General features: G+C 48.8%; 2 protein-coding genes across 5 annotated transcripts in view; one reads left to right on the top strand and one right to left on the bottom strand.

Annotated features, from left to right (window-relative positions):
* CA6 (carbonic anhydrase 6) overlaps nt 1–16,455 on the top strand; it is a 54,232-nt gene extending 37,777 nt beyond the window's left edge. Inside the window, exons 6-10 of the mRNA XM_075018079.1 lie at nt 3,748–3,814; nt 6,374–6,531; nt 10,080–10,203; nt 14,388–14,473; nt 15,806–16,455. Coding sequence (XP_074874180.1) covers nt 3,748–3,814; nt 6,374–6,531; nt 10,080–10,203; nt 14,388–14,473; nt 15,806–16,411 — 1,041 coding nt within the window. The 3' untranslated portion in view covers nt 16,412–16,455. The remainder of the gene's footprint in view (nt 1–3,747; nt 3,815–6,373; nt 6,532–10,079; nt 10,204–14,387; nt 14,474–15,805) is intronic.
* Nucleotides 16,456–21,680: 5,225 nt separating this feature from the next.
* The window catches only part of LOC142001038 (solute carrier family 2, facilitated glucose transporter member 5-like), a 46,716-nt gene continuing 44,073 nt past the window's right edge, over nt 21,681–24,323 (bottom strand). For all 4 annotated transcript variants that reach the window (XM_074975881.1, XM_074975882.1, XM_074975883.1 and 1 more), the window contains one exon: nt 21,681–23,764. In XM_074975881.1, the coding sequence (XP_074831982.1) occupies nt 23,534–23,764 (231 nt within the window). In that variant the 3' untranslated portion in view covers nt 21,681–23,533. The remainder of the gene's footprint in view (nt 23,765–24,323) is intronic.

The raw sequence follows: 24,323 nt of genomic DNA, 5'->3' as shown, positions 1-24,323 counted from the left end.
TAACCTGTGCAGATTGAGCACAGACGGGAATACAGGGACACAGAGAGGTAAGAAGAAATGCTCAAAAGGTACATAATAGATTGTGTACTGGACTAGATCAGGAGACTCAACCCTGTTTTCTGGACCACAGTAGTTCAGAAAAGCATTTGCTATAGACTATTCCCTTTGCTTGCTCTAAACTATTGGCTTTTTCAAAGGTCACCCATTGCAGAACCACGCTGAGATGATCATTCATAGAATCCTAGGGCTGGAAGAGACCTCAGGAGGTCATCAAGTTCAGCCCCCTACCCAAAACTAGACCAATCCTAACTAAGTCATCCCAGCCAGGGCTTTGTCAAGCTGGGACTTAAAAACTCTAGGGAGGGAGATTCCACCACCTCTCTAGGTAACACATTCCAGTGTTTCACCACCTTCCTAGTGAAGTAGTTTTTCCCTGATATCCAGCCTAGACATCTCATTCTCTGGCTTTAGACCCTTGCTCCTTGTTCTGCTATCTGTGACTACTGAGAACAGCCTCTCTGCATCCTCTTTAGAGCCCACCTTCAGTAAGTTGAAGGCTGCAATCAAGTCACCCCTTACTCTTCTCTTCTGCAAACTAAATAAGCCCAAATCCTTCAGCCTCTCCTTGCAGATCCTATGCTCCAGCCCCCTAATTATTTTGGTTGCTCTCCGCCGGACTCTGACCAATGCATCCACATCCTCTCTGTACTTGGGGGTCCAGAACTGGATGCCGTACACCAGATGTGGCCTCCCCACTGCCAAATAAAGGGGAACAAGAGGTTCTCTGGATCTGCTGTTGATGCTCCTCCTAAGACAGCTTAATAAACTCAACTTGTTCGGGGCGGAAGGCTGATATTAGAGAACACCAGCAGGCCACTGTTTGCGAGGAGGACTTTTTTTTTTTTTTTTTTTTTTTTTTTGGGACAGAGGAGAATGGGTGGCTGTCCACAGGACACACCATGGGTTGTCAGAATATTCCACAGCACTTCATGGCAGCTCCCATCCCACAGAGCCAATAGGGCCGGGTGCTGCACTCCAGGCCTTGTTACCTGCAGGGTCCTCACCACTCAACTTTACCTCAGACTTCTGAGGACAGGAGTCGGGGTAGACCTAATTTGAGCGAGTGGCACTGCAACCCCCCAGAGCCAGGTCACACCACCACTCTCACACACCTGATGCAGTCAGGGTCAGACCTGAGCAGCACTGCAACCCTGGACCTTGCAATCGCTGGAGTGGAGAGTTGAGATCAGCCAGCTCCACAGCATGGGAGCTACAGGAACCAGCCCTGTGAGACAAGGGCCAGACAGAACCTCATAGAATCCACCCCAAGGGCTCCACCCCCAGACTATTGACCAGTGGCAACAACAGCTGCTGCAACCTGGGGACAAATTGGGAGGGGGCCTAGCTACCCACCCCCAGAAGGATGGGGACAAAGGCAGAAGGGGCAGGGGCCCCCACCATGCACAGAGGAGTGACAGCAGCTGCTGGAACTCCGGGCCCCTTTGAAATGCTAGGCCTGGGGCAACGGCCTCCTTATTCCCCACAGTTGGTGGGCCTGCTAGTTACAGGGTCACAGAAGACCCTAAACATTTAGGGATGGTTCCTAGGCCCCAAAAGGCTGAGAACCATCCAGCTAGATTCTCTCATCCCAGTGAAATCTACTCACGCTATCCTAGGGAAACATGGGACCCACAGGAAAAAAAAAAAAACCACACAAAACAAGTTAGCACAGAGGAAATAGCAGCTCTGCAGTACCCAGCACAAAATTAGCACTGACTGGAATAGCCACCTCAACAGAGTTCAGCTGCCTGGTAACAGAAATAACACCCTCAGAATCCTTGCAGAGACTCCATGATTGGAAATATTTCTAAATTAAGATTTTTGGGGGAGTTCAGTACATTAGAAAGGGTTTGGACTGAAACCTGTTAGGCACAGAACACATACAGCTGACTCCACACACACCAGTCTCTTCCCCATACGCTAAAGGCCTTCTTTCCCCTGACCTAAGCAAACCCTCCTCTCTCGGCTTTCACAGGCCTCCTTCCGGCTTTCACACTACACTTCCAACCATTTAAGTTCTTCTCTACCAGTTTCACACAGGCTGGCAATGAAGCCTTTCAAGAAAGGGAACTCAAAACAAAACCAGCCATCTCTCCAAGGGACCTGCAACAGGGGGCGGGGAGGGGAATAATCCAGCCTTCCACCTCACCTGTGGAACCAGCTGGTAAGGACTCTTCCCCTTCTTCAGCTCTTGTAATAACTTGCACACTTTTCTAACTCATCCTCTAAAGTCTCCCTGTCCCTGCCTCTACCTTATGTACCCACCTGCCTGATTGGTGAGTCATGTGATCTACCAGTCACATGACCTTCATTTTGCCCACGTGGGTGGAAAAGCTCTGTCTGTCTTACTGGCTGATATTTCACTCTTATCAGCTGGCTGGCCAGCCTCTGAGGCTGCCAGGCCAGGTGGTGGGTTATTGGCAGTGGTTTGTGTGATATAGGCCGTCTACACTAGCCAAAAACTTCGAAATGGGCATGAAAATGGCCATTTCTAAGTTTTCTAATGAAGCACTGAAATACACATTCAGCACCTCATTAGCAGGCAGGTGGCCGCAGCACTTTGAAATTGACGCAGCTCGCCACTGCGTGGCTCATCCAGACAGGGCTCCTTTTCAAAAGGACCCCGGCTACTTCGAAGTCCCCTTATTCCCATCTGCTCATAGGAATAAGGGGACTTCGAAGTAGGCAGGGTCCTTTTGAAAGGGAGCCCCGTCTGGACAAGCTGCGTCAATTTCGAAGTGCTGCAGCCACCCGCATGCTAATGAGGCATTGAATATGTATCAGTGCTTCATTAGTAAACTTCAAAATGGCCATTTGCATGCCCATTTCGAAGTTTTTGGCTAGTGTAGACGTAGCCATAGACACCTGCCAAGTGGAACTGGGGAGAGATCTGGTAAATTCATGACATACAGGCTAACGTTGGTGAGTCTGAAGCAGCCACCTTAAAGTTGAAGTTCTCATAAGCTGCCATCGATTCCCAGAGCCATCTGGTCCCCTCATTAATTTAAATTTGCTTTCCCCACCCCCGATGCATGGTAAAAAAGTCTCAGCTCCATTCTCCCCCCACTCCCCCTGAGGACCTCTGCAATGTATCCAGGTAGAAAATGACACTTAGCAGCTCATGCAATGACAGCCAAGCTTATATGTCTCCTTCCTTCGTTCAGCATGTTTACATTACATGGGGCAAACATTAGTGCTTCACCTCCCCATCCTCTCCTCAGTTCACTGCTGGAGCAACCAGGGGCTGTTCTTTCCCTGCTCAGTGGTGGATTAGCACTCCCTGTGCAGCCCTCCTCCCACACCCTGCCCATGTCGCAGAACCACACTGGTTCAACTGAAGACAGGGTCCTTTGCCTGCACTGGGGGATGAGTCACGTTTTCCTGCATCTAACACACACAGGAGAGCAATAGGATGCTTGTGTTTGTGTTTGTGTGTGTGAAAGTAAGACAAACACGACGGGGGGGTGTCTGTAACCTTTAACCACCACCCCCAGCATAACTGTGCAATCCAGTACAAGCTTCTCCCCTTAGGATCCATAACTACAGGTGTGGTTACCACTCATAAAAGTAGCCAATCCCTTAAGAAATCCAGCTACACTATTTGGTTGCCTCAGTGAATCTCACAAGTTGAATGGTGCTGGGCTGATTTTTACATGTTTTAGTCATCAAGCCCTGTTTTCTTTCTAGGCTGGGAATTTTGAAAATACCTACTACAGTAAATTCATTTCCAACCTGGCCAAAATCCGGTTTGCTGGTAAGTCCTGCACACCCCTCTCCATTCTTGTCACCCAAAAGCCAGTACTTGTAAATGCTGGGTAGGCCCTAAAGGGAGACAGCCTAAGCGAGAGAGAGGGCATGGCTGGCTAGCTGAACAGGAATATTGGTCTCATCTGATGCATAAGGTCAGATAGATTTGGGTCAGGCTGGTGAATGGTGTGGCAGATCAAGGTTATTTGCCTGATTTTAAGGTACAGTGACAGTTTCAAGGTTGGATTTCTCATGAGCCAGAGGTCACAAAGCTTTCAGAGCTTAACACGCTCTTCCTTGGCTTGCATGCCAGTACCTAGGTCTGTGGCTGAGACAAAGGGCCCCAGTCATTAACTCATGGGATTCCACATCCTTTGCTGGATCCTTTAGTTGTTACTGGAGAAGGGTGAGGAAAAGCTAGTGAGCAACTTGATGTTTAATTTGTTTATAAAAATGCAATAAGTTATAGTTTAATAACTACGAGGAATCCTGTGGCACTTAACGACTAACATAGATTTGGGCATACGCTTCTGTGGGCAAAACCCCACTTCATCAGTTACATGGCGTGGAAATTCCAAGGGACAGGTATATTCATGCCCACTTCTAATGTCTACTCCATGCATCTGATGAAGTGGGGGTTTGCCCACAAAAGCATATGCCCAATTATATCTGTTAGTCTTTAAGTGCCCCAGGGTTCCTAGTTGTTTTTGTGGATATGGACTAAGGGCAGGTCTACACTACAGGGGAAGGTCGAATTAAGGTACACAATTTCAGCTAGAGAGGACATACCTAAATTTAGGCTTCCATGATGTCTCCAGTAAGGCAGGTTGACAGGCACCTGCACTTCCATCAACTTACCTTACTCCTGATGAGGAGCAGGCATACCATGGTCAATGGGGGGGCCCTGTAAATTCAATGTAGCACATCCCCAATTAGGCTCGCTACATAGAACTCCAGAAGATTTGCTGTAGGAGGGTCGCTCTTCCCTGTAGCATAGATGTATCTTAACATAGCTACCCCAGTTAAATAACTAGCTCACCTCAGCCATGCCCCAACACACAGCTCTGCAACTTCTCTCCTTTCTCACGCACACCAGAAACAAGGATGCCAATTGCAGAATGATCCTGCTAAGGGGAGAGAGCTCCCGACTTCAACCAATGCTTGTCACCTCAGAGAAGGTAAAGCATCTTCAAAAATAAAGAGACCAACAAGAAGCCCCGCAGCACCCTATAGACTAACAGATATTTTGGAGCATAAGCTTTTGTGGGCAAAGACCCGTTTCATCAGCTGCATGAGAATGAGAATAAAAATAAAAGAGCTGCAGGAATACATACATCCTACTTGCACAATACATTGGGAGGATAGGTTTGGGGCTGCCCTAGGAGTTCCTGAGCTGATTTGCATGGACAGGTGAACTCAGATATGTAATCTAGTCTTTCTAGCCACCACCAAATTGGCTTTCAGTCCACAGAATGCACCACTGTATTATGTAGAGGGTACGTTCCATAGGAAGCTTGGAATATCCAGAATAAAAAAAATGTATTTCTTAATAATATCATGAGTGCTTTTTATTTCCAAAGTACCTAGAACCAGAAAAGAGCTATTAAATCAGCCTGTCAAGTATGATTAGGTATTCATCTTTGTTATGGTGGCATACATAGACCCCCGCCTCCCTGTGCTAGATCCAGTAGCAGGGATGGGTAACCCTGAAGAGCAGTTGGGCCATGTGAATGGCCCTCCTTCACTTCAGTGGGCTGCAGCAGCCCTGGGTCAACTGGTGCCTCACCTGCAGCTTTGTAGTCCTTGCCCATGCATCTCTCATACACCAGGGTACCAAAGCCCCCCATTTACCTGCTTCTCCCACTCCCAGCACTTTCAGAGCTGCTAATCACCTGATTGGGGCTCCTGCCTACCTCTTCCCAGCGTTGGAACACCACGGACAGCTGATTCACAGTGTTCCAGCTCTAGGACAGGGGTTGGGGGGAAAGGAATGTGAAACAAGCAATTAGTGACTCTGAAAGCCCTGAGGTAGTGGGAGAAGTAAGAAGTGTGGGGCTCTGGTGCCCTGCTGTAGGAGAGGTGCATGGGGGAAGGGGGCAGCAAGGGGCGGGTGGGCTGCAGATGGAACCCCAGTGGGTCACATGTGGTCCATGGGCCACCGGTCGCCTACCACTGTGTTATAGCGACTGGCATTAGTAGAAAATTTTCATCAAACCAGGTTCCATCAGAACGTGCCCTTTCAACAAAATTGAAATAGTTGGTGAGTGAAATGTTCTGAAGGACCTGGAAAAAAAACAAACAAACTAAATTTTCATCTTGATTTGGAGCAAAGACTTTTCAGAAAAGTCTCCAAATTTCTCTCAGGACAGAAATTCTGTTTGCTGTCAGCTTTAGAACAGATGTGAAAAAAAGACAGTCCCAGTCTATCTGCCTTTGCCTGAATCTCACTGGCATAGTTCCTGATGCATTACGTGAATTCATTTCTCAATCTGGCCGTAGCAGCCAGGACTGACCCTCTGTTTTCCTCTCCTTGGTCATGATTTGTCTGTATGTTGCTGCTCTCTAGGGCAATCAACCAAGCTCAGTTCCTTGGATGTCCAAGCCATGCTGCCTGAAAATCTCTCACGCTTCTACCGGTATCCCGGCTCACTGACCACACCACCTTGCTCGGAGAGTGTGATCTGGACAGTTTTTGACTCTCCCATCATCCTATCACACACGCAGGTAAGGCCCTGTCTGCTGCCCACCAGATGTGACAGCCTTGCCAGGCCCCGGAACAAGGCAGAGGGGTGGCTCTGCACCCCCAGAAGGCCAGGACTCAGGCTTGATTCCCCAGGCAGCCTAGCACCATCTAGTGTGCGCTGTATTCCTTAGCACTGCCTGGAGTGCTTCTGTGGTGATTTAAAGCAATCAACCATCCCCTTTGGCCCACAGCCTTCCCAGGCTGGTGGGCCTTCTCACCTGCTTCCAGGCAGTCTTGCTTTTAATTGTCTCCTGCACCTCCACCCTCCCTTGTTTGGTGCTTTTGAGGGGGCAGGGACCATTATTTGCAGTATTGCAGGGCGCTATGGAGGTGTGTGCCTCAATGGGGTATTTTGTAAAGGAATGACATCATGGAGAACCACAAAGCTGTAGTGATGTCTTGATTGAATAGTGCTCAGTCCTTCTGGAAGGCCTTCCATCCAGGAAAGCCAGTGCTTAACAGACAGGAATGAACACAGCCTTCCTTTATGCAAGGTAAGGCTGTAACATCCCATTTTACAGCTAGGAGCGCTGAGGCACAGCAGTTAAGTAACTTGCCAAAGACCACAGTGTTAATCCATGGTTTGGAACCCAAACCTCCTGATTCCTGGCCCTTGCTCTAGCCACTAGCTGTAGCATGTGCCTGATGTAGGGGATGTTTTTTGTCCTTTCCCACTATTGTATATCCCTCTCTGTCCCTTTCCTGGCTGTGCAGAAAGCTGGGGCTGGATCCAGCTGGTGCCTATCCACAATGTTGCAGTGTGGTGATGGCCAATGCTCCAAATGTGCTGCCTGCCACTAGACTCTCCCATGAGACTCCAGGCAGCATTGAGAACAACAAGAAGCCCTGGGGCACCTTACAGACTAACAGATATTTTGGAGCATAAGCTTTTGTGGGCAAAGACCTGCTTCACTAGATGCACCTGATGAAGTGGGTCTTTGCCCACGAAAGCTTATCCTCCAAAATATCTGTCAGTTTATAAGGTGCCGCAGGACTTCTTGTTGTTCTCGAAGATACAGACTAACACGGCTCCCTCTCTGATACTAGGCAGCATTGGTCATTGGTGTATGGATGTAGGGTTATGAATGCTCAGCAGTCCCACTGCTTAATGGGGTAGCATGGGCTAGTGGTTTGAGCATACTGCTGGGACCCAGGAGCACCCACATTCTAATTCTGGCACCGACAGTAACTCAGCAGGATCATATATACCAGCCTCACAGGGTATAATGCAAATAATATTTGCCAGGCCTTCCAGGGTCCAGTTCCATCTCTGTCACTGACTCCCTGCACAGCCTTCTCCTCTCTTCGCCTTGGTTTCCTAAGCCAATGACTCTCAACTTGTCCAGACTACTGTGTCCCTTTCAGGAGTCTGGTTAATCTTGTGTATCCCCGAAGGTACTTAAAAAAACCCACTTGCTTATAAAATCAGACATACAAATACAAAAGTGTCAGTGCACTAATACTGAAAAGTTGCCTGTCTCATTTTAATACATAATTATAAGTCAATTGGAGGACTATAAATATTGGAATTACCTTTCAGAGTGTAGTATATAGAACAGTATAAACAACTTACTGTCAGTGTGAAATTAGTTTGTATTGTCCTCACTAGTACTTTATGTAGCTGGTTCTAAATCTAGGCAATTAACTAGAGGAGTTGATGTACCTCCTGGATGACCTCTGCATACCCGAGGGTTACACCTACTTTGGTTGAGAACCGCTGAACGAGGTGGTCCCATGGGTTTAGAAAACACAGACTGGGACTATTGAAAGAGCATCTGTGGGGATTTATCCAGCCAAGCTCATGTACTGTAGGGCTTATTACTGGTGTTTGGCTTCACATTCCTCAAACCCATTTTACTCTAACACAGTGGAGAAGCTTCTAGGATCTGTTATGTACAAATGGGAATGAAAAGCAACCCCACATAAAAGTGTCATTAATCAAAGGGCCTTGACTGGCCCTACTGGAATCAGAGGGGGCCTGCTCATATCTTGTCTGCTGCTTCGGCACCTGCTGCTAATTCAAAGGATTTCTAGCTTAGAGTCTCTAACCTCTCCAGGTCAAATTCAGCCTTGGCATGAGCATATGCAACGTGGCCACTCAGGCCAGAATGCCTCTTGCCTTTCCCACCGCCAACCCCAAGACTGGCAGCTGCGGATGCATCTTGTAACAGCAGCGGTTGCTAAGATCTTGTGAAACACAGCCCCAGTTAGCTGATCTTGGATAAGGGTAATCAAGCTCCAGGCTCAGCTAAACGTAATGGTGCCAGAACCCAACAAAAATAAAAAACATCAAGACCAGCCAAACCAACCAGCAAAACTGCAGCTGAGTCTTTGCTGCTTACAAAGCCAGGAGCATAGCAAACATCCAGAGCAGCAGGCCTCTGGAACCAGGTTAAAGATATTTACAGGCAAATAATTAGTATTTTAAACAAGGAACTTCAGCCAGTGGCTGGGGCAGGGTTTATCCACATGCCAGAACATTGTTCCAGGGTCGGCATTATGCTGTGCTGATGTCTCCACTCTGCACACAAGGGGGATCTGATGATGAATGATCACAGGTGACATCTGTACCCCCAACAGGGATCAGACCCCTTCAGGTTTAGATCTGCCAGGGCAGACTCAGCCTGAGCAAGGGCCTTAACCTGAGAATGCCATGGAGCTTTACATGATGATTTTCCTGAGGTAAAGAATGGTGGGTGTGACCTTCTCTAAGCTGGAACAGAGACAGGAACAGGGTGTGTGTGACTGTGGTGAATTTACATCTAAATAAGGGGCTGTGCATGTTAATGTTCAAAGACACTCCCCTCCCCCGGAGTTGTGGTTAAACAAAATAGGACTCATTGCGAAAAGCCCCATCACAGGCATAGCCCGGGGATGTGTCAGAACGACTTCCTCTTCCACTTAGCTCAGCCATGGCAGGGCAGTCTGACGGGTGCAGTGCTGCTCCTGTGTCTCTTCCCCTGGCTCAGTTCCAACATTGCAACATCCGGCTTCTGGGCCTGGAGACACTGCTGCTGAGAACCTGCCTCCCAGACTAGGTAGCACTTGAGATAGTGCTCTAAAAATAGCCATCTGCCCCCCACCAGGCTGCCTCAAAGCCTCACTGTCCCCCCTGTGAATTTTAGTGCACTAGTCACTCCCAGCTGGGTGAGGAGCAGGGTTCTGTCTATTTTTTTCCATGAAGGGGTGGAATAAATTTTGTTATGTGCACCAAAGCATGTTTGGATGTTCACCACCAGTAGAAACACAGGCTGCCCAGTGAGTATGGCTGCAGGCGCTCTGCTATCAGCTGGGCAGCACTTCAATGTCTCCTTGGTGGCCACCCCAGTGCTCAGCTTATAGGGAACGCTGGTGGGGTGGGGAAGGTTCATTTCCGACTACAGTGTGCACAGCCTCTACACAATTCTGCAACTGAAAGGACTTACTAGGCACATTCTGCAGCTGTCGCTCTGTCTGGTGAGGAACGTTTTTTCTCGAGAAGAGCTAGCCCCACCTTTCTTCCTTGGTAACAAGCACCTCTTGCTTACAGATCACGCTGCTGGAGAACACCTTGCTGGACTGGCACAACACCACCCTGCGGAATGATTACCGCCATGCTCAGCCTCTCAATGACAGAGTGGTGGAATCCTCTTTCAAGGCCAAAGGCACCACCGGTAAGAATGGGATTGGGAGCTGGAATAGAACAGGACAGTCATCTCTCGGTGGGATACAGGCCTGCAGGTCAGGCCCAAGAGACCATCTGAACTGATTTTAGCTGGCAATCAGTTAAGCAAGGCAACCCAAGATCTTCACACGAGTCAGAATTAACAGTACCCTCTGGCCATGGCTAAGAAGAGGTGCAGGGGTGTCTTGTGTTCAAGTGCTTTAAACACCTCTAACAATTGATTAGTAGAAACAAGATGATCTATCTTAAGTACAGAGAGAAAACCGTGCTAGTCTAGATATTATCAAAACAAAAAAAGCCGTTGAGTAGCACTTTAAACCCTATCAAAATAATTTAAGTGATAAGCTTTAGTGGGACAGACCCACTTCTTCGGACCATAGCCATACCAGAACACTCAATATTTAAGGCACAGAAAACCAAAAACAGTAATCAAGGTTGACAAATCAGAGAGAGAAAAAAAAAAAAAAAAAATCAGAGGTGAGCAAATCAGAGAGTAGAGGGGAGGAATCAAGAATTAGATTAACTTGGCTTAATCTAATTCTTGACACCGCCCCTGCTCCACCCCTCTACTCTCTGATTTGCTCACCTCAAATTTTTTTTTCTGATTTGTCAACCTCAATTTCTATTTTTGGTTCTCTGTGCCTTAAATATAGAGTCTGTTCTGGTATGGCCATGGTCTGAAGAAGTGGGTCCATCCCACGAAAGCTCTTCACTTTATAAATTATTTTGTTAGTCTTTAAAGTGCTACTTGACTGCTTTTTTTTTTGTTTTGATATCTTAAATACTTACATGGCTTCTATTACTTTTATTACCTATTACCCAAGTGCCTCACAATTTTTAAGAGATTTATCATCACCCAGTGCTGTGTGAAGTTGTCACAATGCTGATATGCCCAATCCCTACTTGGTGTGGGCAGGGATACTTCTTCCTGTGGTCCCAGCCTCACACACCCTAAATCAGTTTCAGTAGTCAGCTTTCAGGGCAGCATTCCTCATGGCCAAAGCTGGTTCCAAAGTCCCTCTTCCCCCACTCAAGGGCCTCCAATAGAGTGGTGGCCTAGCACAAGCTAAGCTGGGAGTCCAACCACAATACACCGACTCACTCGGGTGGGATACAGCACACCCTCACTGGGTCATTTCCAATGCTATATCTTGACACTGCTGCTTCGATAATTGAGCTCCTCCAGAAAGCAGCTGCTCCCGGTCTCCATGGGAGAACGGCAGGACTCCCAACCAAAATAGCAGCAGTTCTTCTCCAAACGCCTCCACCACAGGTCTTCCATCTCTAGCCATCCACTCTGAATGAGCTGAGCTACTTCCTTTTATAGCTGGTCTTCAGTTGGAGCACGCCCAGCAGGGCTGTGGGGGCATGGCCTCTTTGGCCTAAAGAGTGGGATTAACCCTCACAGTACCAGTGTGGTGCTGATGCACCCCATCACAGAGATAAGGAAGTATTATCCTCAATTTAAATCCAGGAAGCTGAAGCATATAAACTAAGTGACTTGCCCAAGGTTACACAGTTTGCCTGTAGCAGAGCAGGGAATGGCATCTCAGGCTAGCCCCATACCTATTAAATCACCCTTACCACAGGTGAGGATAAACGTAGTCATTATAGCACCCTGGACTGAGCACTCACAATCGCAAGATGATTACTTTTAGAGAGCTTTTTGCATATTGAGCCCCTTTGCAGCATGAATGCTGCTCATCCTACAGAAGTGAGGGGCACTCCTGGTTTTTGCAGGAGGTGCCTGGACATGGTAACCCTGGGTTTGTGAGAATTTGCAGACTGAGCAATGCATCCCCATTTACTGTGCAAGAGCCAGAGTTTTCTGTGTAGCTTGGGTTTTGACCAATCTCCCAGAACCTTTGACCCGCCTCTCCTCCCCAAAAATAGCAAATCAGTGGGAGGAACATTAGTAATAAGCTAACACTGATATGCTCTCAGCCTTAACATTGACACAGTATCAGACACATGTTAAAAAGCTCTCTCCAGGTCCATAGGCCTCAAAACAATTTACCTTTGCTTAGTGTCTCTCATACAAACCAGAATGTGGTATGTTTGGTGGGGTTTAATTACAGGAAGAAAAGAAGAGGAGGGAAGGGCACACAGCCATGGAGAAACAATCAGAAGTCAAAGGCTACCTGAGTATAAACAAAAAGGGTCAACCTGTGGGCTTAGTCTACACCAGAGATTCCACACCTATGGGTCTGGATCCAAACATGGGTCACAATTAGATTTGTTAAGGGTTGCCAGCAGCTCTGAGCTGCAGGTGGCTCTCAAAGAAGCCATTTGCAGCTCTTTAGCACTGCCACACCCAGCAGTGGTTGCTATCAATAGAGAAGTAATTACACATTACAAAGTCTGCTTCTCCAACTTTGATATTTGTAGCCATCCCAGGCAAGGCACTTAATAGACTCTTGTAGTAAGTAATTTTCACCTCCCCTCCACCCTTGGGTCACCAAGTCTTCTTGAATTGTCAGACTGGGTCCTCGCCTGGAAAAGGTTGGGAACTGCTGGTCTACACTATAAAGTTTTGCTGACACAGGCCCTGGGGCAAGGTGGGAGGGAGGCCCAACTCTGCAACCTCAGAAGGGGTGGGGGCCAAAGGTGCAAGGGGTGGGACCTAGGGCAGTCGGCCCTTCCTGCCGCCAGGACTGCAGTGCTGCTCCCCACTCGCTTCCTCACAGCTGTGTGGAGCAGTGGAGTAGAGCTGCCATAGTACTTTAAATGAGTCTGGAGCTCCGGACATTGCTGCTGGTGCAGCAGCAGCAGCAACAGCAGCAGCCAGAGCTCTGGGCCCCTTTGAAACACTGGGCCCTGGCACAACTGCCCTTCCCACCCCACTGCTGTCGGCAGGCCTGGATTTAGCTACTGGGAGCAGGAAGGAGGTTTATCGGTGCCAAACACTCCTTTCTGTCAGCTTATTCCAGATTGCCACCAAAGTTCCCTCTAATCTTTTCCACCCATATGCGGAATAATTTTTTATGTGCATGAACCTCTGTGCAAATACACACTATCAGGAGAAATACCGCCATCTGTGGGTGCTCTGCTGCTCAGCTGAGTGGCATTTGAATTTTTCTTGAGCACCCAGCTTACAGGGAACACTGATCTCCAGCAAGGCCATAGCAGTGCAATTGTACCAGCAAAGCACCTGTTGTGTAGATCAGTGTTTCTCAGCTTCTTTTTATTTTTTTATAAAATACCTCCAGACTTCTCTTGTGTTACCCCTAATAGTTCATGCACAGCCCATTGAAAAACAAGGTAAGCTGAGGTTCTGAAACAACTGCTATTGCCAGATGACTGTACCCTATTCAGGGGTCAGATTTGTTTTGCATCCCACCAACTTACACCTCACTTTAAACTACTTATTTACCAAAACATGCAAAAATATCACAGAAAACATGACTGAAAACTTGCTGATTTTCTACCACGTTATTATCAAATCAATTAATTGGAACAGAGATATTGTACTTACCTTTCAGCATAAGGCGTATAAAGCTGCAGAAACAAGTCATGGGCTGAATGAATTTTTAGACTGCACTGGCTTTACTAGTGATTTTTATGTAGCCGTTGGAAAATGAGGTGAATAGTTAGATGAGTGGATATAGCCCCTAGAAGACCTCAGTGTATCCCCCCAACAGTACCCATACCCCTGGTTAAGAAACACTGGTATAGATAAGCACCTGGTTGCACAGAAGTCTGCCCTGACTTGCTGCTGTCAATGGGAGCAGAGCTTGTCCTGTTAGTTCTCATCAAAGGCTGGCAGTTTGCCATTGTTCTCTAACCACAGGGCAAAGATGAGGCCATTTAGCTAGGGGCAACTACCCAACCAAACTGTACCAGTGGCACAGCCAGAAGGGCCCATGTGGATGGGTCCCAAATTCAGATGGGTGGACAAGAATGGGGGTGGGGAGAGCAGGACAGGAGAGATGGGGGATAAACCCCTGTGCTGTGATCCCCCTCCCTCACTGGCCACCTGACAGGGTTGGCCTGGATGTAAAGTGGGTGGGCCGCAAGCTACTCAGGCCCATGCTATGGCCACACTCTGGGAAAGAGACTTCAGTTTAACAGGGAGCTGCTCCCAAAGCTGCGCATGTTTGGAAGATGGAGAAAACAGCCCAGCTAACCATGAATCAGCGTGTGCCAGTGATTGCTGTTCTCTCCCTCGTCTAGAACTCTGTCGCCCAGAAGACCTCAGCTCAAAACTGCATCAAATACAGATTCAGCTGCAGGAGCTGAAGAAGCATCTGCTGGCTGGAGTGAGCATGACAGGTAAGGAACATCCAGTCACTTCTGTTTCCGTGAGCTTCACTTGCACAGGAAGTGATGACCCCTATCACCTCCTAGTCAGGAGCCCACAACAGCTCTGCCCTCAGCATCAGTGGGTGCTGTATGGAGTTATGATCAGAATGAGGCCCTTACAGGGTTGCAATAAAGAGTGTCTATTGCTCACAATGTACCTAAGCTTCAATCCAGCTGTTAGACAGCCCAGAACAGTCTATTTCTCTGCGCTATTGGCTCTAGAGATCAGCACAAAGAATTAAAACTCATCAGAGAATCCCTATGACAGAATGGAGTATTGTTATCCCCATTTTACAGCTAGGAAAACTGAGGCATTGAATATTAAGCAACTTGCCCAAAATAAAGTCAGTGAGAGCCGAGAAATGAATGCCGCTCTCCTAGCTTGAGAGGGCTCAATCTCCTTTCTGCCACCCTTCCTTTTTCACTGGTAAAATGAATCAAAGGAGTGAGGGGAGGAGGAAAATTATAGAAGAGGCAGGAACGAACAGAGTGGGAAAAATTGACCTTTGTTTTTTAAAAGAAAAGTCTTTGTACAAATTTTCAAACAAAAATTCAGCAAAAAATTGTTTCTTTCCAAAAAAATCTGTGGAACAAAACTTATTCCCATTTTTCTGGAATTTTTCAAGTGGAAGATGTTGGCTACCTTTTGGTCAGCTTTGATGGTATCAGTCCACCTTTCTCAATGCTTCTAAATGTGGTCTTCGCATGTTAAAAGCATGTGGGATAAAATGCTGCATGCACCTTCAAAACAATGAAGATGAAAAAGATTGCACCTCCAAAACATTAGCGCTTTCTCATTTGGCAACATCCTTCATCCAGCAAGACAGGGGGTGGTCCTGGACCAGAGAGCTGAGGCAGAAGGGCAACCAAGTGGGAACCCCACAGAAGGGCAGCGAGGCTGGTCTGAAGGTGCTGTCTCCCACTGGGACCAAAGGGTCTGCTTCACCTGGCAGCCCCACAATGGAGCTGGGGCAGAGGGACCAGCTGCAGTGACGTGTCGCAGCTGGAGAGCCGCGGCTGGAGGGCTGATGGTGGGTGACCAGGGACAGGGCATTCACCTCCCCTGGTCCAGCAAAAGCCCTTGTTTGCGACCACTGAGGTCCGAAGGATGCCAGACCAGGGAGGTGCAACCTGTACAAGTAATACTGGCTGAAGCCAGCTAGGCTAGCTCTGCCAATGCAGCTTATGTGCTGTGTCCACACCTGCCCAGGTCGGTTGTAGATGCAGGTGAGCTTGTCTTTAAGGATACAAATGGCTGAGTGTTATTATGGATTATTTCAGGCCTTCAGGCTAATGCTTTCCCAGCATTCTACTTCCCTGCTGAAAACATCGCCAGCTATGTGGCTGTCCGGCCCCTCCGTGACATGAAGCTCCAGTCCTTCACCTTGTGCTTTTGGATCCATGCCCCAAACCGAGGCAGTCAGACCATTCTCTCCTACAGCACCCAGGAAAGAGACAACGAGCTGGTGGTGACAGCGGGCTCGGCCATGGGGCTGTGGGTTGGAGGCCACTTTGTTGAGTTCCCCCTGCACCACAAGTCTGAGGAGTGGCTCCATTACTGCGTGGCCTGGGCCTCCCAATCCGGCATAGCAAACGTGTGGCTCAACGGAGTGGTGGGAAAAGACAAGCACGTCCAGAGAGGGTATGAGAGCCAGCCCGGAGGGACACTGGTCCTTGGGAAGGACAGAGATGAGCTTCTTGGGACCTTCTCCAATGGGTTCTCCGGGTGGATGAGCCACGTCAGCCTCTGGAGCTGGGTCCTCAGCCACACTCACATCCGAGCACTTGCCCTGTGCAAGCACAGTGAGATGAAGGGGGACGTGATCGCCTGGGGGGATACCCCCATGAGTCTCTCCGGGGGAGTGGTGCTGGAGTCAGACCCCACTTGCCAATGATGGCAGGGTGAATCGGGCCCCTCTTTCTGAGCAAGTGGGGAAGCACATTAGAGCATTGAGTGATTTATGATCTATAACTGGCCCCTTCTGCTTTTGCTTTGCAGTAGGTCCTTGCAGCTGCAAGAGACAGGCAGTGTAAACACTGTCAGGAGGTTGAAGAGTAACAGAGAGGGAGCTATCAAAACTAAAAGCAGGCAAGTAGCACTTTAAAGACGAGCCAGATAATTTATTAGGTGAGCTTTCTATGGGACAGACCCACATCTTCAGACCATAGCCAGACCAGAACAGACTCAATATTTAAGGCACAGAGAACCAAAAACAGTAAGCAAGGAGGACAAATCAGAAAAAAATGATCAAGGTGAGCAAATCAGAGAGTGGTGGGGGGGAAGGTCAAGAGTTAGATTAAGCCAAGTATGCAGATGATCCCCTATAGGCTACGTCTACACGTGAAGCCTACATCGAAGTAGCCTATTTCGATGTGGCGACATCGAAATAGGCTATTTCGATGAATAACATCTACACGTCCTCCAGGGCTGGCAACGTCGATGTTCAACATCGACGTTGCGCAGCACCACATCGAAATAGGCGCAGCGAGGGAACGTCTACACGCCACAGTAGCACACATCGAAATAAGGGTGCCAGGCACAGCTGCAGACAGGGTCACAGGGCGGACTCAACAGCCAGCCGCTCCCTTAAAGGGCCCCTCCCAGACACAGTTGCACTAAACAGCACAAGATACACAGAGCCGACAACTGGTTGCAGACCCTGTGCATGCAGCATGAATCCCCAGCTGCAGCAGCAGCAGCCAGAAGCCCTGGGCTAAGGGCTGCTGCACACGGTGACCATAGAGCCCCGCACGGGCTGGAGAGACAGCGTCTCTCAACCCCCCAGCTGATGGCTGCCATGGAGGACCCCACAATTTCGACGTTGCGGGACGCGGATTGTCTACACGGTCCCTACTTCGACGTTGAACATCGAAGTAGGGCGCTATTCCCATCCCCTCATGAGGTTAGCGACTTCGACGTCTCGCCGCCTAACGTCGAAGTTAACTTCGAAATAGCGCCCGACGCGTGTAGCCGCGACGGACGCTATTTCGATGTTAGTGCCGCTACTTCGAAGTCGCGTGCACGTGTAGACACAGCTATAGTGACTCAGAAAATTCCCATCCCGGTTCAAACCACATGGTAATGTGCCTAATTAACACGTGGTTTGAACCGGGATGGGAATTTTCTGAGTCACTATAGGGGCTCGTCTGCATACTTGGCTTAATCTAACTCTTGACCTTCCCCCCAACCACTCTCTGATTTGCTCACCTAGATCATTTTTTTCTGATTTGTCCTCCTTGCTTACTGTTTTTGGTTCTCTGTGCCTTAAGTACTGAATCTGTTCTGGTCTGGCTATGGTCTGAAGAAGCGGGTCTGTCCCACGAAAGCTCACCTAATAAATTATTTTGTTCGTCTTTAAAGTGCTACTTGACTGCTTTTTTGTTTTGTCAGTAGGTTGTGTTTGCTTTATCTCCTGCACTGTTTCCACTAGTACTTGCATTGGCAAAGTGTTTGTCGTGTGTGTGTGGGGGGGGGGGGGGTTGGCTTAAGCATCTGTGAACAACAAAAGCTTTGACACTTAGTTGACAGTAACAGAGAGAAAAACCTTGCTAGTCTACCTACTATCAAAACAAAAAAACAGTCCAGTCTGTTAGTCTTTAAGGTGCTAGTGGACTGCTTTTTTTTTTTTTTTGACAGTGTAGACAAAGCCTTAAACAGGTATTCTAGGCTTTGCCTACACGTTTAAGCCCACTGTGTAAACCACCTCCATGAGGGGAGTAGCCTGGCTCACACCCGCACTTTACAGTGCTGTAGTTTGCTGCACTTGTGTGTGTATTTCACACCCCTGAGCAGCATTCCCTGTAAGCTGAGCGCTTGGGCAGCCACCTAGGAGAGATTCAGGTGCCACCTGGGTGATTAGCACAGCAGCGTGTTTCGATTGGTAGGGCTCATCCCCATATGCCTTGGTGCACATAACAAATTCTATTCCACCCATGGGTGGAAAGAGTTGGAGGGAACCCTGCCTTTGAGCCAGAAAGGTACAGCACTGTCAAGTGTCAGTGTAGACTTAGCCATAGTGTGACACTCAGGGTCCAGATTCCCCAGGCAGCAAACAGACGGTTTAAATCTCAAATCTGAGTAATCAGCCCAATTGATTTGATCCTGTATTCATGTGCTAAAAGGTGTATTGAAGAAGGTCTTTTATGGACACTTGTAATGTTCTAAAGCCAATGGTCATTGCAGACAGTGGTTACACCTTGATGTATATAGAAAACTGCTCCCCTCCACTTCCATCTGTCATCCAGGCAGCAGGCAAGGAAGGGTTGTCCTCCCCCTGCCAGCTGAGCCTAGTCCCAAGCATTGTAAAACCCAGGGAAAAACAAGTGCTGGGCCATTAGCATTAATGGGAAGACACAGGCTAGAATTCCTGCCCCTATGAATAACCAGGAGCACAGGATGGGGGATGGGAGAGCGGCCAAAGGCATTTTTACAAAGGCAGGTGGAAACTGAGGTCCACTCTTCATTCAGAAACTGGGGCCGGTCTCCACTGCCACCCTATATCCATCTCATGCCGTCTCTCAGGGGCACAGAGTGTGCCTGCTGGTTTTTTCCATCCATGGGTGGAATACCTTTTATGTGCACCTAGGCATGTGCCAATGTGTACCACCAACGCAAATGCCTGCTGCCCACTGTGTGGCTGTGGGCACTCTGCTAAACAGCTGGGCAGTACATGATGCTCCTGAGAAGGAGAGATCAGAGTTACACCAACTTAACCCACAGAGATCAGCACTACACCCACTTAACTCTGCTTTGGCAGCGCTAGGTTGACAAGAGCTTCTCTCATGCCACAACTATCACTTCTTGGAGAGAAGCGTCTTCATGGTTGTGCTGCATGTGAAGGCCAGTTCTAAGCGCCAGCTTGTAGGCAGGAGCCTGTCTGTGAACATGGGATTATCCCACCAAAGAGAGAGGTTCCCTGGGATACTGTTCCTAGTCCCCAGCAACAGGGAACTTGCATTAGAAAAGGTTTTTTGTCCAATAAAGAATCATAATGCTTGCAATGGCATGTCACGGTGGGTCTCCTGTGTACCTGCTGTGGGTTTGCTCGCCCTTGAATCTTTTGTTTGTCTAGTAAATAAACCTCGTTAATTGCTCCCCCACACTGCCACATACCTCCAAGCAGGGCACTGTGTGGAGTGTGTGCACACCCATGAGCTGAACCTTGTGGGGCTGTTTCCCAAACTTTGGGGGTGAGGAACCAGAGGGGAAAAGTCCATGCATCTGGTAATGATGAACTCTGGAGGATGTGGTCTGGGAGATTTGGGATGGGAAGGGCTGCTGGTGTCACTCTTCCAGGAATCATGAGGCTGGGGAGAGTCCTGGTGCAACCTCATGTTCTGGGCTCTGGGATTTCAATCAAAGCCCCAGAATAAAGTGCCCCGAGAAGAGAAGGCAGGTGGTGACACCTTACCGCTCTGGGTTATCCCCAAAATGTCAGCCAGGTGGCTTTGTTTTCTGTGAAGGGGCCTAAAAGAGGTTATGCCCCCACCCTGGGGCAGTGGTGAGAGGATGGAACTGGGAAGATTACAGCACCATAACCCCAATCAGATGACTCAGTCTCCAGCCTTTGCTAGTACAGTACTTTGACTTGATTGTAGGAGCTGCTGCCCCTTAGACAAAAGAAATCCATGCACACATCTCACCTGTGCATAGCAGCCTCCTGCATGGCATTATCTTCTTCCCTTCATAAGGGCTGCCTTCTTTGCATCCATTACCTACCTCCATCACCGTTTTCTCTGTGCATAGGTGCCATGCTGCTCATGCATTGACTTGCATACCATGCTATGCCTGGGACCAGCCCCATCCTTATAGGTTCTCCTTCACCAGCCAGTGATCATTCCAGCTCTCCCGCATGGGATTCTCTCACTCCACTGCCCTTATGCAGTTATCTCCCCAGACCACTCTCCCTTCCAGGATCTTTTTTCTTGCACTTTGGTTGGCCAGTGGGACAAGCCTAACTAAAACCAGCAGCTGTGGCTCACCACCAAACCCACCTCTGAAACCGTGTTTTAAAATTCTTCTTTCCATGGTCAGAAATCTGTTTCCCGTTCTATGGGAAAATAAGAGCAGAGCAAGCCAACTGCTTTGCACCTTCCATACATGCTATCTGCATACCTGACCCCTCTAGTGGATTACTGCAACAGAGCTAGGTATTTTGGAGATACACCATAGCCATTCTGAATTTCCAAGGCGAGGGATAAAATGCTGATCCTCCTCCACTAGAACCAGGGTGTCTAACAGGCTAGCCACTGGTCACATGTGGCTAGTGGGCCCGTTGAGTGTGGCTAGTTGGGTTGAAAAATAAATACATTTTCAAAATAACATGGCCAGTTCAGCATAGCAGCAACAGTGGCAACTGGTTGGACACCGGAGCTCGAGAAATACAGGGGTGCTTGAGCCGCACAGCTTCCAGCGACAGAGCCAGTCGCATTGCATCTGATGAAGCGGGTTTTTCCCCCACAAAAGCTTATGCTCCAAATTTATGGAAACTGTATCTCCCCTGGCCAAATATGGGACGGGGGAATGACCCCTGTCCTGGCCAAAACGGGACAGATGGTCACCCATCTGGGGCTCTGGGAACAGAGCTGCCGCCCCACGCGTGAAGTGCCTGGCTTTCCTGAGCTGTGGGTGGCAGTCTGTGCCGCTGCACAGGGCCAGCTCCTGGCTAACCCAGCTGGGGCAAGCTGGGTGGCTCCAGCTCAAACCCCACTGTGGCTATTGTTTACCCGCCCCCCGCCCCCGCCAGCTCAACCCCCTTGCGGCTGTGGCTCCGACTCCAGCAGCCTCGCTCAACCCCCACCGCAGCCCCAGCTCCTGCTTCAACCCCTGCAGCCCAGCCCCTTGATCCAACCCCACTGAAGCCCCCCAGTTCACTCCCCACCTGCATGGCTCCCACTCCAACCCCGTGGCCCCAGCCCTCCCAGGGGAAGCCAGATGGCAGCTGAGCCACCACATGATCTGGCTCCCGGCTCCCCCAGCTGGGGGAAGCTGGTAAGTTCTGTGAAATACAGGGCAATTAGCCCCTTTTGCAAAATAAACCAGGGTGCTAGAACGGTGCCCGAAATACGGGGCTGTCCCGCCGCAAACGGGCTGCTTCTATCTGGCAGAGGGCAGCACCACACACAAAACAGGCAGGCACAGGTGTGTGCCTAGAATTATTTGTATGTGACCTGTAAGAGCCTTATGGCGAGGGCTAGCTTTAGATTTTATTTTACAACTGTAAAGTACGCAATTAACCTGAAAAAACAAAACAAACCAACCCTAGGCCAGTAAACACAATACCAAAAAAGCCCTTCACTGCTCTTATTCTGCACTGCCATTTCCTGCAAGAGCCAAAACAGTTGTCAGAGGGCAGAGAACACTCAGGAGTAAGATTAGCTGAGAACCAGCTAGGGAAAGCTCCTTAAGACCCAACTAGCTTTACAAACCCTACAGAAGCTGAGGCCTCTGATTACGCAGCTTGACAACCTGGGCAGCAGGAACATTCGGCTTATGGCAAGGGCTCTCCCTGCTCAGCACAGCCAGGTCTAGATGCTGAAGGGAGTTGTCTCCTGCAATGTGTCCTGTCCCCCTTGCATGGAGCAGGTTCTGGGGGCGGGCCAGAGCCTCTCACAGACCTACTTCCTCACCAGAGCAAAAACTCTCACTGTACCATACTGTCTTTGGTTTTGTGCTTGGTTTTACTGAAATGATACCAGTGTGCAGCTCTCAGTGAAGTGGCAGCCTACATCCACAAGGGAGCAGCACAGCCTACTGGCCAGAGCAGGGCTGGAAGGTAAGCACTTTTCCAATCTAGTCCTGGCTCTCCAGATCATGCTTTGTAAATTTCACTGTCTCAGTACCCATAGCAGCCGAAAAGGACCTGGGGATTACAGTGGATGAGAGGCTGGGTATGAATCAACAGTGTGCCCCTGTAGCCAATAATGCTACCAGCACGCTGGGGTGCATTAGAAGAAGCATTTCCAGCACATCTAGAAGTTATTACTCCCCTCTATTCAGCACTGGTGAGTCCACATCTGGAGTATTACGTCCAGTTCTGGGCCCCCCAGTATAGAAGGGATGTGGATGCATTGGAGCGGATCCATTGGAGGGCAATGGAAATGATCAGGGGGCTGGAGCACATGACCTATGAGGAGAGCCTGAGGGATTTGGGGTTGTTTAGTTTGCAGAAGAGAAGAGTGGGGAGTAATTTGATAGCAGCCTTCAACTGCCTGAAAGGGGGCTCTAAAGAGGATGGAGAGATGCTGTTCTCAGTAGTGACAGATGGCAGAGAAAGGAGCAGTGGTCTCAAGCTGCAGTGGGAGAGGTGTAGGTTGGATATTAGGAAAAGCTTTTTCACCAGGTGCGTGGTGAACCACTAGAATGCTTTACCTTGAGAGGTGGTAGAATCTCCATCCCTAGGGGTTTTTAAGTCCTGGCTTGCAAAGTCCTGGTTGGGATGATTTAGTTGGGGCTGATCCTGGACTCAATGACCTCCTAAAGCCCCTTCCAGTCCTAGCATTCTATGATTCTTGTTCCTTTGTCTGTAAGACAGTAACACCATTACCTGCCTCTCCAGAATTTGCACTAAATTTCAGAGCACTTTGGATGCGCTACCTAAGCTGAAGTGGGTCTGTCCCATGAAAGCTCATCACCCAATAAATCATTTTGTTAGTCTTTAACGTGCTACATTTCTGCTGTTTTGTTGGAGTACAGACTAACGCGGTGACCTCTCTATTACCTGAGCATTGTGATGATATTTTGCTGTCTGAGAGCTAAGGCCCATCGTTAGCTCGAACTATGCATGCAGAGAAAGGAGATTCACTTTGTAAACCCAAAGGTAACCACCCACATTCACGCTGGTGCCAGCAGGGGGCAGCTAGTACAATTCTGCTCTCTGGCTTCTACGGACACTCTCCTGCTGAGGAAGACATACACAAAAAGTCTTGAATGAAAAGTAAAGGTCCAGCAAGGCAGCTGCTCCCACACTGATCAGAAACCCTGGTCACCACCGTGTCAGTCTAGATGCTGGACTGGACTAGAGCACGCTGCCCGAGAGTCCACTTTCTTTCCTCTTCTGTTTCTCTGGGGGAGTTTGGAACTCATCCAGCTCTTCTTTGTCTATTTGTACCTTGTTCCTCTTGGCCATGACCTTATTGATCTCCATGAAGGTTTTGCCCTTGGTTTCGGGGACAATGATGAAGATGTAAATGACGGTGGCCAGGCAGATGGCGCAGAAGATGAGGAAGCAATAGGCTCCAAGCCCTTTCTGGAGGAATAAAACCAAGGGAGATGGAGTCAGGGAACATGTTGGGGATGCAGGTTTTGATCAGAGGAAGCCTCTGGGGATGTGCAGGTGTCACATGGCTTAGGAATGCAAAACTCTGGAGCAACTGTAAAACAGGCAGCTGCATAGATGGCCCCTCTGACTTTTTCCATCCATAGACAGAATAAATTTTATTATGTGTACCAAGGCATGTGTGGTTGTGTACCACTGGGAGAAACGTGCTGCCGGCTGCAGGAGCTCTGCTAATCATCTGGGTGGCATTTGAAACTCTCTTGGGCAGCTGCCCAAGTGCTCAGTTTACAGCAAACCCTGGCATAGACCCTTATTCATTTTAATTGTAACCATGTGCAGATAGCCAACATCCTTGTTTCACAGCCCTGGGGACTGAAGGCCAATGTTTAGTCATAGAACTGCTCAGTCTGGGCTGTAGACCTGATCCTTTTGTTCTGCACTTTGGATTCATTCACACTTGTGCAAAGCTAGTGGCAAACAACCCCAGTTCTAAGGCGGCAGTGGTTTTACAGCCACTTTGCACCAATGG

This window comes from Carettochelys insculpta, chromosome 23 (assembly GCF_033958435.1).
Source record: "Carettochelys insculpta isolate YL-2023 chromosome 23, ASM3395843v1, whole genome shotgun sequence".
Taxonomy (NCBI): Eukaryota; Metazoa; Chordata; order Testudines; family Carettochelyidae; genus Carettochelys; species Carettochelys insculpta.
This window is presented reverse-complemented; position numbering and strand designations above follow the sequence as displayed.